A 14,699-nucleotide genomic window follows, 5' to 3' on the forward strand; every position below is an offset into this window, starting at 1 on the left:
CCTCGATGTAAAATTAAACTATTTTTTTCGAAATGTTTAAAAAAAATATATTTGGAAAATGTTTTCAAGTAAAGTACAGTATACATGATTAGAACATGCTTAAACATTCGACAATTAAGGTTTAATATTTCTACAATTGCTACAGATTGTTACAAAACCTGTATATCCAGTCATTTTGGGGCATAAACAAGAAGTTGAAGGATAAACATTTTGGACAAAATAGCCATCAATTTTACATCAAGGTGACCAGATGTCTATAGGGCCACTGCCCACCTATCCTGTATCCACATAGAGTTAAGTGTATCCATTATTAATATTTACAGGGTTTTTTTTTGTCTCGGGGGCGGTACGTTTACGTCATGACGTCGAGCCTATCAGGACCAATCATAACGCAGAGCGCGTATCTCCCGGTAGTGTGAAACATCATGGCGGAGAGAGAAGACACTGTTGAGTTCAAGAAGGTAGGATAGACAACAAAAAAGCTACATTTTCACGATAATTATGTATATGACCAGAATGTTTATGATGAGTCCCTAGTGTGGAAGCCTCTGGAGTGTCTATCTGTAGATTAACTTTACGCACCACTCGTATTGCAACGCCCTATTAGTGTGTGGATCAGTTCACTTGAGCTATGGAAAATAAACAAGTCGTGTGAAGACTAGCCCTGATGACAGTCATGGCTGAACTTCAACCTAGTGTTTGCACTTTCTCCCTCTTTAGCCCGTACATGTACATAAAGGTTCAGATTTCAAATATAAAGTGCTTACCCCATGGCCACGGATGTTGCAATTCGGTACGGGCCCCCAGAAGTACCCATATCTTCAGTGGTTCAATTAAAAAGCATTGTAATCCGATCGGTGGGCATTTTCTCATAGGGTTATAATGTACCAGAGTGCAATATACCTCCCAACCGATAGGGTCGCGTAGTTGAAAGCAGAGGAAAATGGCCACCGATCGGATTAAAATGCTTTTTATTGAACACTACGGAAGATACGGGTACTTCTGAGGGCCCGTACATAATTATAACATCCGTTGCCATGAGGTAAGCACTTTATATTTGAAATCAGAACCTTTATGTAGATGTACGGGCTGTGAATGGAGAAGGTGCAAACACCAGGTTGAAGTTAATCCATGAACTCCATGAAGCGTGTGATGATGACCTCACACGCAAGCACTTCTTTGGGTTATTACAGCCTCTTTGTGGTTATTATTCACTAATCACTTACCAGAATATCTAGGATTTGAATTGATAAGATTTAATGCGAAAACGTTACACTAAAACGATTGACCATCTGGCACAGAGAGCTGTACTAGAAGATAGCTGCAGTGGTGGAAAAAGTACTAAATAGTTTTACTTAAGTAAAAGTATCAATGTAGAAATACAAGAAAAAATCCTGCATAAAAAATTGACTTGAGTAAAAATACAAAATTATTGTCATCAAAATATACTTAAAGAACCAAAAGTAAAAATTTGTTTTCAAATGCATGAAATGTATAAAAATCTTTTGAAAATAGCAGATCTACAAGCTCACAATGCGTGGCATCGACGCATTGTTTAACCCAAAGTTTAAATAGGGCTGAAGTGGTTAATGTATGTTTTGTATATAATAATTCAAATCTACAAAGAAACCAGTAACTAAAGTTTTCAAATAATTGTAGTGGAGTAAAAGTGGAGTTAAAACAATATTTGCCTCTGAGATGTAGTGGAGTACAAGTAAATGTATTGAAATTGGAAATACTCCAGTAAAGTAAAAGTACCTCAACAAGTACAGTATTTGAGTAAATGTACTTAGACTCCCAAATGGCGACCGGAACTATGTAATTCTGGGGGAGTCTCTGCCCTACGCCTGTTCCCTATACGTATTTTTAGGTAGGTATTCTTTTTTCTTTTATTTTTTATACTTTTTATTTGTCTATATGCAAATTACAACATAACTCCATTATTTTATTTTTCTAAATAAAAATTTAATCTTTTGAAATTTCCCCAAGGTCTCTGTCAATCAAATTCATAGTCTGAAACATTATACATTCTATGATTTGGTTTTGTGTCTTCAGTGCTGCCCTTATACATTTCTTAGTAGTAGTAGTAGTAGTAGTAGTTTTAAATGGTTATTAACTGAAATGTATTTGCATTTAGCAGCCTGTTCTGATATGTATTCTGTTCACTTTTAGGAAACGGTGAGTAAACTCCTCTCGAGTTTCTTCAAGGAAGAGAAAACTAAACGTGAGTTGAGTACTACTTTGCTACAAATGACTTAAGCCTCATTTATACTTTGCTGTTCGTGTGCTGGTGTTACCTGCCAAAACAGCAGATCCACAAGCTCAAGACGTTGCTTTTGGTAAAAAATAAATGGTAAATGGTGCATTTATATAGCGCTTTTATCCAAAGCGCTTTACATAGACTGTGCATTACATTCACCCATTCATACATACATTCACACACCGATGGCGGAGGAAACCATGCAAGGCACCAACCTGCTCATCGGGAGCAATTAGGGGTTCAATGTCTTGCTCAAGGACACTTCGACACTAACTCTGGGGGAGCCCGGGATCGAACTGGGAACCTTGCGGTTTCCAGTTCACTCTTACCCGGCCACTCTACCCCTGAGCCACCCCTGAGCCACTGCCGCCCCACCCCTGCTTGATGCTACACGTTGTGAGCTTGTAAATTGTCTAAATTGCACCGCCATCATACACCAAAGTATAAATCAGGCATAACAAAACGTGACAGTGTTGCAGAGCTATCTTTGATTCTAATGACTGCACAAATCACTCTTTCACAGTCAGTAGCGATGCTACAAAACTCATGGCAGCGATGCTGAAGGTTTTTATTGAAGGTAATCCTCATTTCCTATGACTTCATATAGTCTCTCTATTGTAGGACTGGGCAATATATTGATATTATACTCTGTATGCGTGATATCGTCTGGGATCTTGTAATATGATGTAGCATAAGTATTGTCTTTTCCTGGTTTTAACGGCTGCATGACAGTAAGTGATGTAATTTTTGGAACTTACTTGACTGTTCTAGCTGATTTCCAAAGTTCCAAAACGGATGAAAAAAATATATATTCAAAGATTTGCAAACATTTTCATGTTTTAAAAAAAAATAGCAGATCTACAAGCTCACAGCGTGGCACTCGGTGCCGCACTATGAGCTTGTGTATCTGCTATTTTTGAATAGCCATAGACAAAGTATAAAATAATGGTTATAGCTAAACTCTAAAATGACACTGATGCGTTCCCGGAATGAATCGATTAAACCCTTACTAGTCTGCTGCCTGTTAATTTTCAGAGCTTGCAGAGAGATCCCTGAAACAAGCTGACGAGGAGGATTGTGACGTGGTGGACATAGAGCACTTTGAGAAGATCCTACCCCAGCTGGTGTGTATATAGCACAGTGGTTCCCAACCCCTTCTGGATCAGGGCCCACTTAAAAAAAAACGTTAGATTTCACCCACCCAGCTGACCACTTAACACGGCGGCCGATAGGTCCGATGGAGGGGTCACGTGCATTTTCAGAGCATGCTTATTTTATTGGATCAGTGGAACTAGCCTAGTATACTTCTATTTATCGGTATCACAATGAAAACAAAATGTTCAAGATTTTAAAGAAAAAAATATAGTTTTACAAATACCATTTTATTAGAATAAATGTTTGTATATTATCATGTTTTGCCATTTTTATTTGTGTGCCCATTTTGGCAAATTTAGCGCTTCTACAAGCTCGCTGCATGTTGTCTTAGAACCTAGTTATTAAGTATTTTTGGATTCTTTTCAGCCTATAGTGACTAGAAAACAAACATGTTCATGGTTGTCAGTGAAGGTGGCACTAGCTCACTTCCAATACTATCAATTAGCATTATGTGTATGTAAATGTTGACTAATCATTCCAACCTTGTAGAACCTGAGAATCTGTGGTTAGGATCATGGGTTTGTAGCACACAGACTGCAGTAGAAGCCACACTTGTTAATAAAAAATGTGAACATCCTGTTAATTGACATTTGAAATGAAACCCAGAACGGTTTCTTGAAAAATCCCCCTTTTCATTTTCAAGCTATTGCAAAACATAATAATTTAAAATGTAGAATTACATGTTGTGATTTAACAGCCTTTTGACCAAGTAGGCCATACTGTATGGCAATACAGTATGCCCTACTCAACTGTATTGTCTACACACATACACCATTACCCAGAACAGCCTTTTTGATTTACTATAAATGTGATTTATTTAGTTTTTTTTTTTTTTCCCCCTCCTAGTTGCTGGATTTCTAGAACAACTTGCCACAAGATGGAGCCAGAGTGCCGTCTGCAGTAGGATCTCATTCAGTTTTCCTGTTGTCTGTACTTATGTTTTGCGCATTTAATTCGCTGTGTATCTGAAGACTATAACATAAATGTCGGGGCTTAACATTTCTGAGTCATTTTATTCATTTCTGACGTTTGGTTTTAAAGAAAAAAAGCAGCAGTGTTGTCCTCAACACTTCATGTCTCCAGCAATAAGGCCCACCTGTGCTCCTCTCTGCAACAACAGGTGCTTCCAGCATGCTCTCCGGCGCCCCTCATCAAAGCCTCCTGGAGCAGTTGGAAGCAATTAGAGTAATAAGGGGAGCAGCCAGTCCCTTAGATGATGACAAGTGCCAGGAAAAGAAGGAGTACCCCCTCCGGCCACTTTGAAGTTCCCTTTTGCTGTCCTGCGATGTTTAGTTAGAGGTGGGGGAGGTGGGGTGAGGGAGGTGGGGTGCAGTGAGGACCTCTGGTACAGGGGGGGAAAGTTGAATGGAGTGTGCGTGCGCGAGCGCGTGTTTAGCCAAACATGGCCGCGGAGAGAGAGACCACACGCGTAGACATTCTGTTTGAAAGGAAGCATAACAAAACATATTGGAACATGGCCCAAGAAGAGTAGGGTGTAATTCTGAAGGTAAATAAACAGCGAGGCGACTAGTACGGAGGTGCTTTCTCTCCCTTTCATCACAGCAGAAGGGGAAGTTGGAGATGCGAGGGGGTGGGTATAATGTGGGGCTTTCTTGCCCCGGCAGCCTCTTGATGGTTTTCCACCAGCGGTGTGTTGGAGAAGGCAGCGTGTCTTCACTCTGAGTCAGCATAGCTGCACAACACCTCACACTTATTTGTTTGTGTTGCCGACGGGGGTGAGTCACTGTGCTTACAACTGTCGCTCACGTACGTGCAGCTGGAAGCAACTTGGGGTGAGGTAGAAGTCCAGGCTCGGCCCAGGTGCTCAAAGGACACGCTACCTGGAATTTGACCCGGCACCTTTTTTCAGTAGGAGTCGGTGCATTTGCCTTACAGCAGAAAGACAAATGACTTGTTAAACAAGCAGCTCTAACCTACGGCACATAACAATTTTTACATCCTGGCTCACAGGGTAAATGCCACAAACGCAACAGCTAACACCCACCATTGCTAGATTGCGGGAGCCCATGGACCGCATGACTGTATACTGGATGGTTCTTTCCCTTGTTTTACACCCCCTATTATCAGTGTCTCTAGACTATTAAGCACGATTAAACATTTGAATGTGGTGATATACAATCTGTTGAAATTGTGGTTTTGTTTGTATATTGTTATGGGCTATTTCTTTCCCACATAACAAATACTTTCCCACAGACCATGGAATACATAAATAGCTCTGTCTGCGCACAGCTACAGCCATTAAATTAATGCGCACGCCATGTGTTTTTTTTTTTTTTTTTTCTGTTATCTTAACTTCACCTGTAGTTATCCCATCAATTCTCTTTTTCATGTAATAAAACGCATTCCCACCGATTTACATTCTGGATTTTCTTTTTTTCTTTCCAAAATACGTGCTCTAGGAAGGTCTCTTAATGGAGAAGTAGTGCACTACTGTACAACTTTACTCCTTATGCATCTTAGTGGAACAAATTACATCTGAAGGCAGTATTATTAAACATACGAAAGCAGTTAGGACAAGAATGGGGAGGGGCGTTGAAGAGAGTAATGAGTTAAAGCTTTTCTTGATCATACATTAAAGGCAGGGAGTGTCGACAGCCAGTCCAGACGCTTTGGAGAAGCTCTGGAGCAAGAGGCTTTTCCCAAGAGACATGCTGATTTGTCTCCGTCCCACTGGCTGCTCTTGGATGATGTTGCACGTGGGATAAGGCCCTGATCATTGCGGCAGATATTGATATGATTGATTTGATCATAATCCGATACTAGTTTTTTTATAGTGTCAGCATCCAATTCCCTGTCACCCAGCACTTAGCCTCACTACCCGGCTATCCTAGATACTATGTGACACCTTACTCCCATAACTGCAATATTAGAACCACTTAAACCCTATACCAGGGGTCTTCAACAGGGGGTCCGGGACCCCTAGGGGGTCCTCAGAGTTACTACAGGGGGTCCGCCAAATCTTTGTGATATGATTTTTTGTTTTACCTTAACCACTTGAACCCTAGCATCCCTTTTCCGAGGAGAATTTTAGCCAAAAATAGCAGATCGAGGCGTTGTGAGCTTGTAGATCGGCTATTTTTGGCAAAGAGGTTTGGTGTAGAGGGAAAAAAGAGCAGACCAAGTAAACAAAAAAAGTATAATCTGAAACACAATTTTATACAATATAGAGGGGGTCCCTGCTTCATCTCTCTCTCAGCTAGGGGGTCCTTGGCCTGAAAAAGTTGAAGACCCCTGCCCTATACACTTCTGTTGACCAGGGTCCCCCAGAGCTAGGCCTATCTATACTTGGTCCCGTTCTTTTTCCCTCTACACACCAAATGTCTTAGCTGAAAATCTATGCAGCGCTTTGTGAGCTTGTAAATCGTCTATTTTTGCCAAATAGAATAGGCTTCATGTGAAGTACCTTTTCTCAGCCACAATGTCCCCGGTTGGTAGGGACATTTCCCTTGCAATATCAAGGAATTTCATTAAATTCAAGAGCTAAAACAAATAAGTATCAAATAAACAAGATCCAATAAAACAAGAGCTTGTACAAATAATTGACATCAAGTATGCAAGGCTACAATCATTTAAAAAGAAGCTAGTGTTCTTGTCTATAAAAGAAGCTAGTGTTCTTGTCTATAAAAGAAGCTAGTGTTCTTTGTCTATCAAACACACCTCACATCTTTAATCAGGGGAACTGCAAACACCTGTACCAGCAGGCAGTGGTGTAAAGTAACTTAAGTACATTTTCTCAAGTACTGTACTTGAAATAAAAGGTTGAGGTATTTGTTACTTTACTTGAGTATTAACAATGTTCAATACCACTACACATTTCGGCCATTTGAAAATAGCTGATCTACAAGATCACAATGTTTGTAGATCAGCTATTTTCAAAAGATTTGAAACCTTGTGAAATGCATAATGAATACTTTCTACTTTTGGTACTTTAAGTACATTTTGATACCAATACTTGAATTATTATTACCAATACGTACATTTTTAATTCCGGACTTTTACTTTTAACAGTATTCCTAGTTCTACATTGCAGGATTGATACTTTTACTTAAGTACAAAATAAGAGTACTTTTTCCTCCTGTACCAGCAGGACTGAGACAGCAGAGCCAGGTGATGCAGCAGGCCAACAGGTGAGGAGGTTATTATAACAGATTTGTTTTGTGATGCGATAAGTTATCATAAGGTAGCCTATTCTAACACAGTTTTATTGTTTGGGGCACATTGGATTAAAGTCTAGAACATTGATTCTCAACCTTTTTAAATTCAATGACATCCACATTTCATATGCATTCGGCCAGACCCCTCTTTGATAATATGATGTTTGTTTTTATCCCAGGGGCCCCAATCTCGGAACACATTTATTGTTTGATGATTTGGTCATTATTGGTTCAGAATTAACCCTTTAGAAAATCGAGAAAAATCGTGAAAATGTGTGCAATATATATTACTATATATATTTTTTTTTAATTTTTATTCAAAATATATAAAAAAAAAACTGTTAGGATTTAGAAGACATTTGTAGGCCTCGGGTCTTAATGGGTTAATTTACTGTCTATGTACTTTAGGTATAGAGATAACAGTTAGATGTGGATAAAAATGGCCATTGTACCTTCTCTAGTTGTACTACTTGTACATGTGATAATGGTGAAGATTAGCTATTAATCATTTAGCTGGGGACCCCATGGAAACCCTCCAAGGCCTCCTCGGACCCCACAGTGAGAACCACTGGTCTAGACTAAGTCATTAAAGTCAGTGGTGTAAAGTAACCAAGCACATGTAATCTAGTACTGTACTTAAGTACACTTTTGAGGTGTTTTTACTTTACTGGAGTATTTCCTTTTACTTCTACTTCACTATATTTGAAAACTTTAGTTACTTTGTAGGTTTTGATTATTATTACAAAACAATCATTAATCACTTCAGCCCCATATATACTTTGGCTATTTGAAAATAGCAGATCTACAAGCTCGATGCGTTGCGTTGTGAGCTTGTAGATTGGCTATTTTCAAAAGCTTTTTATACATTTTATGCATTTGAAAACTTGTGAAATGGGACATTCTGCATAAAGAGTACTTTTACTCAAGTATATTTTGAACACAATGCTTCTACTTATAACGGAGTATTTCTATATCGCGGTATTGATACTTTTTCTTAGGTAAAACAATTTAGTACTTCTTCCACCACTGATTAAAGTAATGCTTGGCAAAAGAAGTTAACAGAATATGTATACTTTTTTAAAGGTAGTCTACATGGAGAATCCAGCTATGCCTACAGGGAGCCTACAGGAGATGCAGCTGGTGCAGACGCCAGGTAAGGTCTAATAATGACTTAGTGCAGCGATGCCCAACCTGTGGGCCGGGACCCACTGGTGGGGTCATGAGGATATTGCAAGTGGGGCCTAAATAATTGGCAAAACAAGATTTTATTGATAATATAACCTTTAATATAAAAATATAATGTACAAAAAAAATATATATATATTTCTTTAAAACTTCAAAAAAGTTTTCATTGGGATACCAATAAAAAGGAACTTCAAACATACTATGTAAGTTACATTGATTGATTCAAGCTGGAACACAATCAATTGATCATTAAAATAAATAATAAATGCTCTGAAAATGCATGCAGCCCACCCACCTGTACAAGAAGATGTTGGTAACCACTGACATAGTGATTATAACAGTGCATTTCGACTCTGTTTATTCTTTGATGTACATTGTGGTGTAAGGCTACTGTATAGTTAGTAGTACTAGTGTAAATAATCAGCAACACCATGTTTTTTTATGAATGTGCTCATGACTACACTCTGCTCAGCATGACTTGCGGGCAAAATATTAAAGACCCATTAGTTTTGCAGTTTGTGCCTGCCAGTCAATGCATTTTGCTCCATGTAGCAGCAGGGTTGTTGGTTGTATACTCACTGTACAGGGCAATGCAAAATAAGAGGAAGAATTCTGTCCCCACCCCAATATTTATATACCAAACCTACGTCCTTTCCTAGCTCTGGTCCATAGCGTTAGGAGGAGAACTCCTTCTAAAAGAGAACTCCTTCTATAGTATTGCTTTAAATGTTTGTTGTTTTAAATACCGTTTTCGGTTAATTTCTCAGGCTTCTTGAACTGACTGCACTAAGCTGGAAAACGAGGGACAGAATGTAGAACAGCAATAACATTCACCAGTATGTGATAAAATCAACACTTTAGCTCTTTAGCAGTTCTAGTGGTGATGAAGGGGTGATGTTGCTCTTGGGTGGAGTCGGCTGCATCATTCTTTAGTGTCCTCGTGAGGGTAAATTAGGAATTATGTCAGCTTTCACTCCCTAATTCCCCACTTACTGTTCCCCCCGTTTTTTTCTGTTTCAGTTGAAAATGACACCGCTTCTTTCTCCTTTCCAACATTTTGGTCATCTCCCTGTTCCTTTCTTCTCAAGCCCAAACTTTTTAAGTGCTCTGTCGGTGACAAGTGATCATAGTCCACCCAGAACAATTGTTTTCCTGATGGCGGACCCATTCGGTAATAGTATTCAAAACTGCAGTTTATGTACCACATCAAATTTAAAGGCCCTAAGGTGGCACATAAAACCTTCACTTTTTACAATTCAATGCATTCATAAAAAACATTTACTGTATCTTATACATCATTTTGGTTACAACTGTAATCAATTCAGCACTGCATGGTGGCCCTTGTATTCTGTGGACTACAGCTTTATGGTCTTTACAAAGTTCATTTGGAAAGATTGTGATTGCGAGCAGTTTCCATTCTCTAATTCCTGGCTAACGGGTGACAGAGGAGGGGACATAAAAACAAGACGAAGCAATGAGTGAAACTCTACACAGGTGTCATCTTCCGTGCCGGTTTAAGTAAGCGAGCCACTTCTTATTATGGTTTCATTTGTACACTCTCAGAGTTAAAACAATACTTAGGATTTTTACAGTGTAGATTTGGGTCTCAAAGATACAAATATGATCAAACTGGTGAGATCCATGAATTTGAGATTTTTTTGAAGAATCACTGGAATATAGAACTTATCATTTCAGCTTGGCGGTTCTTCGTGCGTATGGATACATGTGTATTGACGTGTGTGTGTGTGTGTGTGTGTGTGTGTGTGTGTGTGTGTGTGTGTGTGTGTGTGTGTGTGTGTGTGTGTGTGTGTGTGTGTGTGTGTGTGTGTGTGTGTGTGTTGTTGTAGATTTCTTTGGCTATTCAAAAATAGCACTCGGTGCCGCGCTATGAGCTTGTAGATCTGCTATTTTTTTAGCTTGGCGGTTCTTTGTGCGTATGGATACATGTGTATTGATGCGTCGGTGCCATGCTTGTGTGTGTGTACTGTGTGTGTGTGTGTGTGTGTGTGTGTGTGTGTGTGTGTGTTGTGCTGGATCTGGTTACGGCTGTGATGCATTAGTGTGCAGGAGCCAAGAGGCCCTAGTGGCCCCCTCATGGGCATGGAGCTGTCTAACCATGGAGGAATGCTGGGGACACAGTCAGAATGCATTCCTCATGGACAGTCCACACTCCCTGTGCTCACACGCAACTCACGCAGACAGGCCATACACAACCGCTTGAAGACTTACAAACACATATGTTACTCGCAAACATTTACAGCACCGTATAACAAAAACACACACCATTCACGTGTGTGCGCGCGCGCGTGCGTGTGTGTTTGTCGGGGGGGGGAAAGCTAGCGTGTGTGGGGAGAATGTAAATAGAGAGGCGGTGGCTCGGCTCTGCTGTATATACTGCTGTGACATGCGGGGTGGTTCCTGGGGGCCTCTAGGACCCCTCTCTAAGGGGCCCTGGTCCTCGGGCTAAGCTTCGTTAGGGAGCCACGGGGCCCACGCTGGGGCTGATTAGAACATACCTGGCGGTTTCAGCCACTTGGGCGCTCGTGCTGGGATCACCCCTAACTGGTTGTGGCGCTTGGCAGTTAGTCCGGGGCTTGGAGATGGTGTGCTGCTGTGCTCGGTGTATCGGGCCGGGGCTTTGGTAGCCACGGGGGGCGGAAAGGGACTCTTCCGGAACCAGTGAGGTGGATGATAGGGTCAAAGACCTTGGCATGCAGTTGAGGAGAGGAAAAAAGGGGAGCATGAGGGATGTACAATTAGGCCCGGGGCTGGTCTATTTTTGGAAGCCTTGTACTACTACCTTAACTACACCAGCCTCCATTTCCCAACCACGTCCCTTCCATAATACACCCCCCCCCTCCCTCCCCCGTATGGTGGCCTACATGGCCAGGGCATAGGTGATAACAACAGAGTAATCCCCTTACATAACACTGCACAAACTCAATGAAAGAAAGCCGTTCAATTAGTTTTGGGCAGCTGTCTAAAAATAAAGTGGCTGTTTGGCCACGGTGACGTCAAAAGTGATGTGGGGGGGGGGGGGGGGGGTTTGGGGGGGGGCGGACTCGTGATGAGCTGCTCAGACCCTATGAGGCCTTTGAGGTCAGCGGAGTGCTCTATTTTTAGGTTACATCAAAAGCGGGTGATATAAAAATACTACTGCCCCAGACCCCGAGATCGTCTGTCAATCAAGCTTAGGAAAGCTGTGAATTGTGAACGTCATGTGGTTTGAATTATGAGAGGGCCGGTGTTTGATGACATATAAAAAAGAACAAGTAATGACTGAAATCTCTTTAGCTGGCAGCGGGGGTGCACAGTGAAAGGTTGCCCTTTGTTAGACTTGTTACAAGACTTGTAGCTCTCAGCAAGTGGCTAATATTCCTCACAATAGACAGTGGGGACAATGGTCAAGCTACAAGTTCATCATCGACTCAACTGAAACAGCCAAGTGCACGGAGGCTTTTAGCATCAGAGCAGATCAGATTCCCTCTCTTGTTGTGAACTGATCAAAGTCATGGTAAAACAAACACTATGGCCAGTAAAGGGCCCATTCCCCGTTTACGTTTTTGTTCAGCCTCTGCTTTAACTTTCCACAACAACATCGCCCAGAGTCCAATATGTCGATGGTCTTTCCTTCATAAGGGTTGGTTGGGGCCACCGGAACTCCAGATTACTCCGGTGAGTTAACTGGACAGTTTTCGTGTGGACAAGAGTTCGCAGGAGAGGTCGGGGTGCAGGGGTCAGGCTGCAGTGTTGGTCCTTGTCATTAAACGGCTTCCTGTCTGCTGTGCTCAACAAACACACCATAATCCCCGGGTGTTCCATGTTGAAAGAAAGCGGATTTCTTGCGCTCTCTGAGATAGGTGTGGATGTCGCCACTCCACCTGCAGTTAGACCGTGACACCGGTTAACAAAAGTTCCTGAAACCCAACACCAGGAACGCTGCCTCAGCCTTTAGTCAGGTGGGGTTGGACTCTAATCTGTCTGATTTGCATTTAAAACATAACCCACAGCTATTTCTGAACTGTTGCGTCGTTCCGTTGCATAATATTATGTTGTGACCGTCTAACATCCAAGTACAAAACCAGAAAAAGAATGGTTTAAAAACAAATGTTTTTGATACAATGGCATGCAAAGATATAGACGCTATCAGGGGCAAAAGAAATGCTTTCATGTTGTCGATGTTATTCCTCAGGATAAGTGCTGCACCGAACGGATGTGACTTGATATCTGACGATCTTAGGCCCTTTTGTGTGAACAACTCACAAGCCTGACAGCAATTAATGGAGAGGAAGTTTGCACTGAAGCATGAACAAACAGCCTCACCTGTACCCACTCAAGCCCTCACTCCCCCTTCATCCAATTACACAAATAAGGGGTAAGGGTATACAGTGAGTGGGCATAAGCCGTTGGACAGGATGGCGAGGCGTACGTTTTGCACAAGCAGACAGTTGATCGGAAATCACATAGACGGATATATGAGCAGGTACAGGGCTGTGAAGAGGAGGTCGACAAGGATGAGACTCACCTTGTCATATGTCCTCGTTTAGCTGTGAAGGGAAGCCCTACTGAAGCTAAATGAAATAAAACATAGAAATCTGGTTAAAAGGTAGGGGATCTACGGCAGGTTCACTATCACAATTTATTTTGCAGCTATTGTCGACTGTGTATTTTGAGACAATGTTTTATGTGGCGTACTTTCCGATGTATAGAGGGCATCTGCCCACAATCATTTATTTAATCCACAACAGGAATGTTTTATTATCCAAATATATCAGGTGCATCAGCGATCCCACTCACTTTCGGACTTTGAAGGTGCACCTGTTACATGCATCATACAATTCCAGAGAAAGTAGCAGTGGTGGGGGGTGGTGGGGGGGGCTGGTTGAAACTCAAGCCCAGGTCAATAAGAGACGCAGCAGGGTGCTATGATTTGAGGTGTCTCTTTTTCTCACAGAGAGGGAGAGGGAGAAGCAACTCGAACCGTTTTTCTTCCCCTGGCAGGAAATCTAATAAAATAAAAAAAGAGGCAGACTAAGCGAGGTGATTTACCAACCTGTCTGGACATCAGAGTGGAAATAAACCAGAGCTGCTGGAAATAGGCTGGCCCGGAGGAGGACAGAGGTAGTACACACATGTGGCACGGCACAACATTTTCAACATCACACACTGGGCTGAGGCCCGGGACACTGCACGCTACTCTCTGTGTGCTTCAGGGGACAGGTGGCCCGCAAACATGGATGAGAGAGCCTGCGTCTGAACTCTCAAGCAAAGTCTGCAAATCACATGGTGTTTCACTGAAACGCGGGACCTGCTCGAAGCGAGACCGTTGAGACCGGTTTGCGCGGCTTAAATTCTCGTCGTGGAGGTCCGGAAAACGAGACCCAAAAGATGAGAGGGGTTGACCTTTCGTGTTGACCCATCTCGCTCTGCCACATCTCCACCTCGACACAGTTAAAAAAAAAACTCAATGTTAATTTAACTCTGAGAGTGTACACATGAAACCAAATGGACCCGTATGGGTCCATTTGGTTTCATTTGTGCACTCTCTGAGTTAAATAAACACCTAGGATTTTGACAGTGTATCTGTTGGAGAGAGAGAGAGAGAGAGAGATACTGTAGTGCTACTCATTTCCAGACCCGAAATGTAAACTCCCTCCAAAAACAGCAACAGAAACAGATCCAATCTCGACGAGCTGTAATTTAAAAAACGCCTCCCCCGGAAAAACAACAATAAATTTGAAAGGCCTTCAAAAGAGCCCTCCGCCGCCGCACGTACCTTTTTGTACATAAAACAAATGCACCGCCGTGTTCTAAAAAAAAACCCCACTTCAATCGCCCGCCGCGATGATGGAACACACATCTAACGGCACGGCCGAGACAAAAGACCACAAGAGGTAGCGAGCGGTAGAAAAGAGAAAGGTGCT

The 14,699-nt window shown here is 41.8% G+C and overlaps 1 protein-coding gene across 1 annotated transcript; it reads left to right on the forward strand.

Annotated features, from left to right (window-relative positions):
• Positions 1-423: 423 nt before the first annotated feature.
• On the forward strand, positions 424-5,788 carry cenpx (centromere protein X). Its single transcript, XM_080446311.1, has 5 exons — positions 424-461; positions 2,173-2,224; positions 2,784-2,837; positions 3,296-3,384; positions 4,262-5,788. The coding sequence occupies exons 1-5, from the start codon at positions 426-428 to the stop codon at positions 4,274-4,276; spliced, it is 246 nt and encodes an 81-aa protein (XP_080302437.1). The 5' UTR covers positions 424-425; the 3' UTR covers positions 4,277-5,788.
• Positions 5,789-14,699: the final 8,911 nt, after the last annotated feature.

Source organism: Gymnoscopelus braueri (genome assembly GCF_963280865.1).
Source record: "Gymnoscopelus braueri genome assembly, chromosome: 13".
Classification (NCBI taxonomy): Eukaryota; Metazoa; Chordata; class Actinopteri; order Myctophiformes; family Myctophidae; genus Gymnoscopelus; species Gymnoscopelus braueri.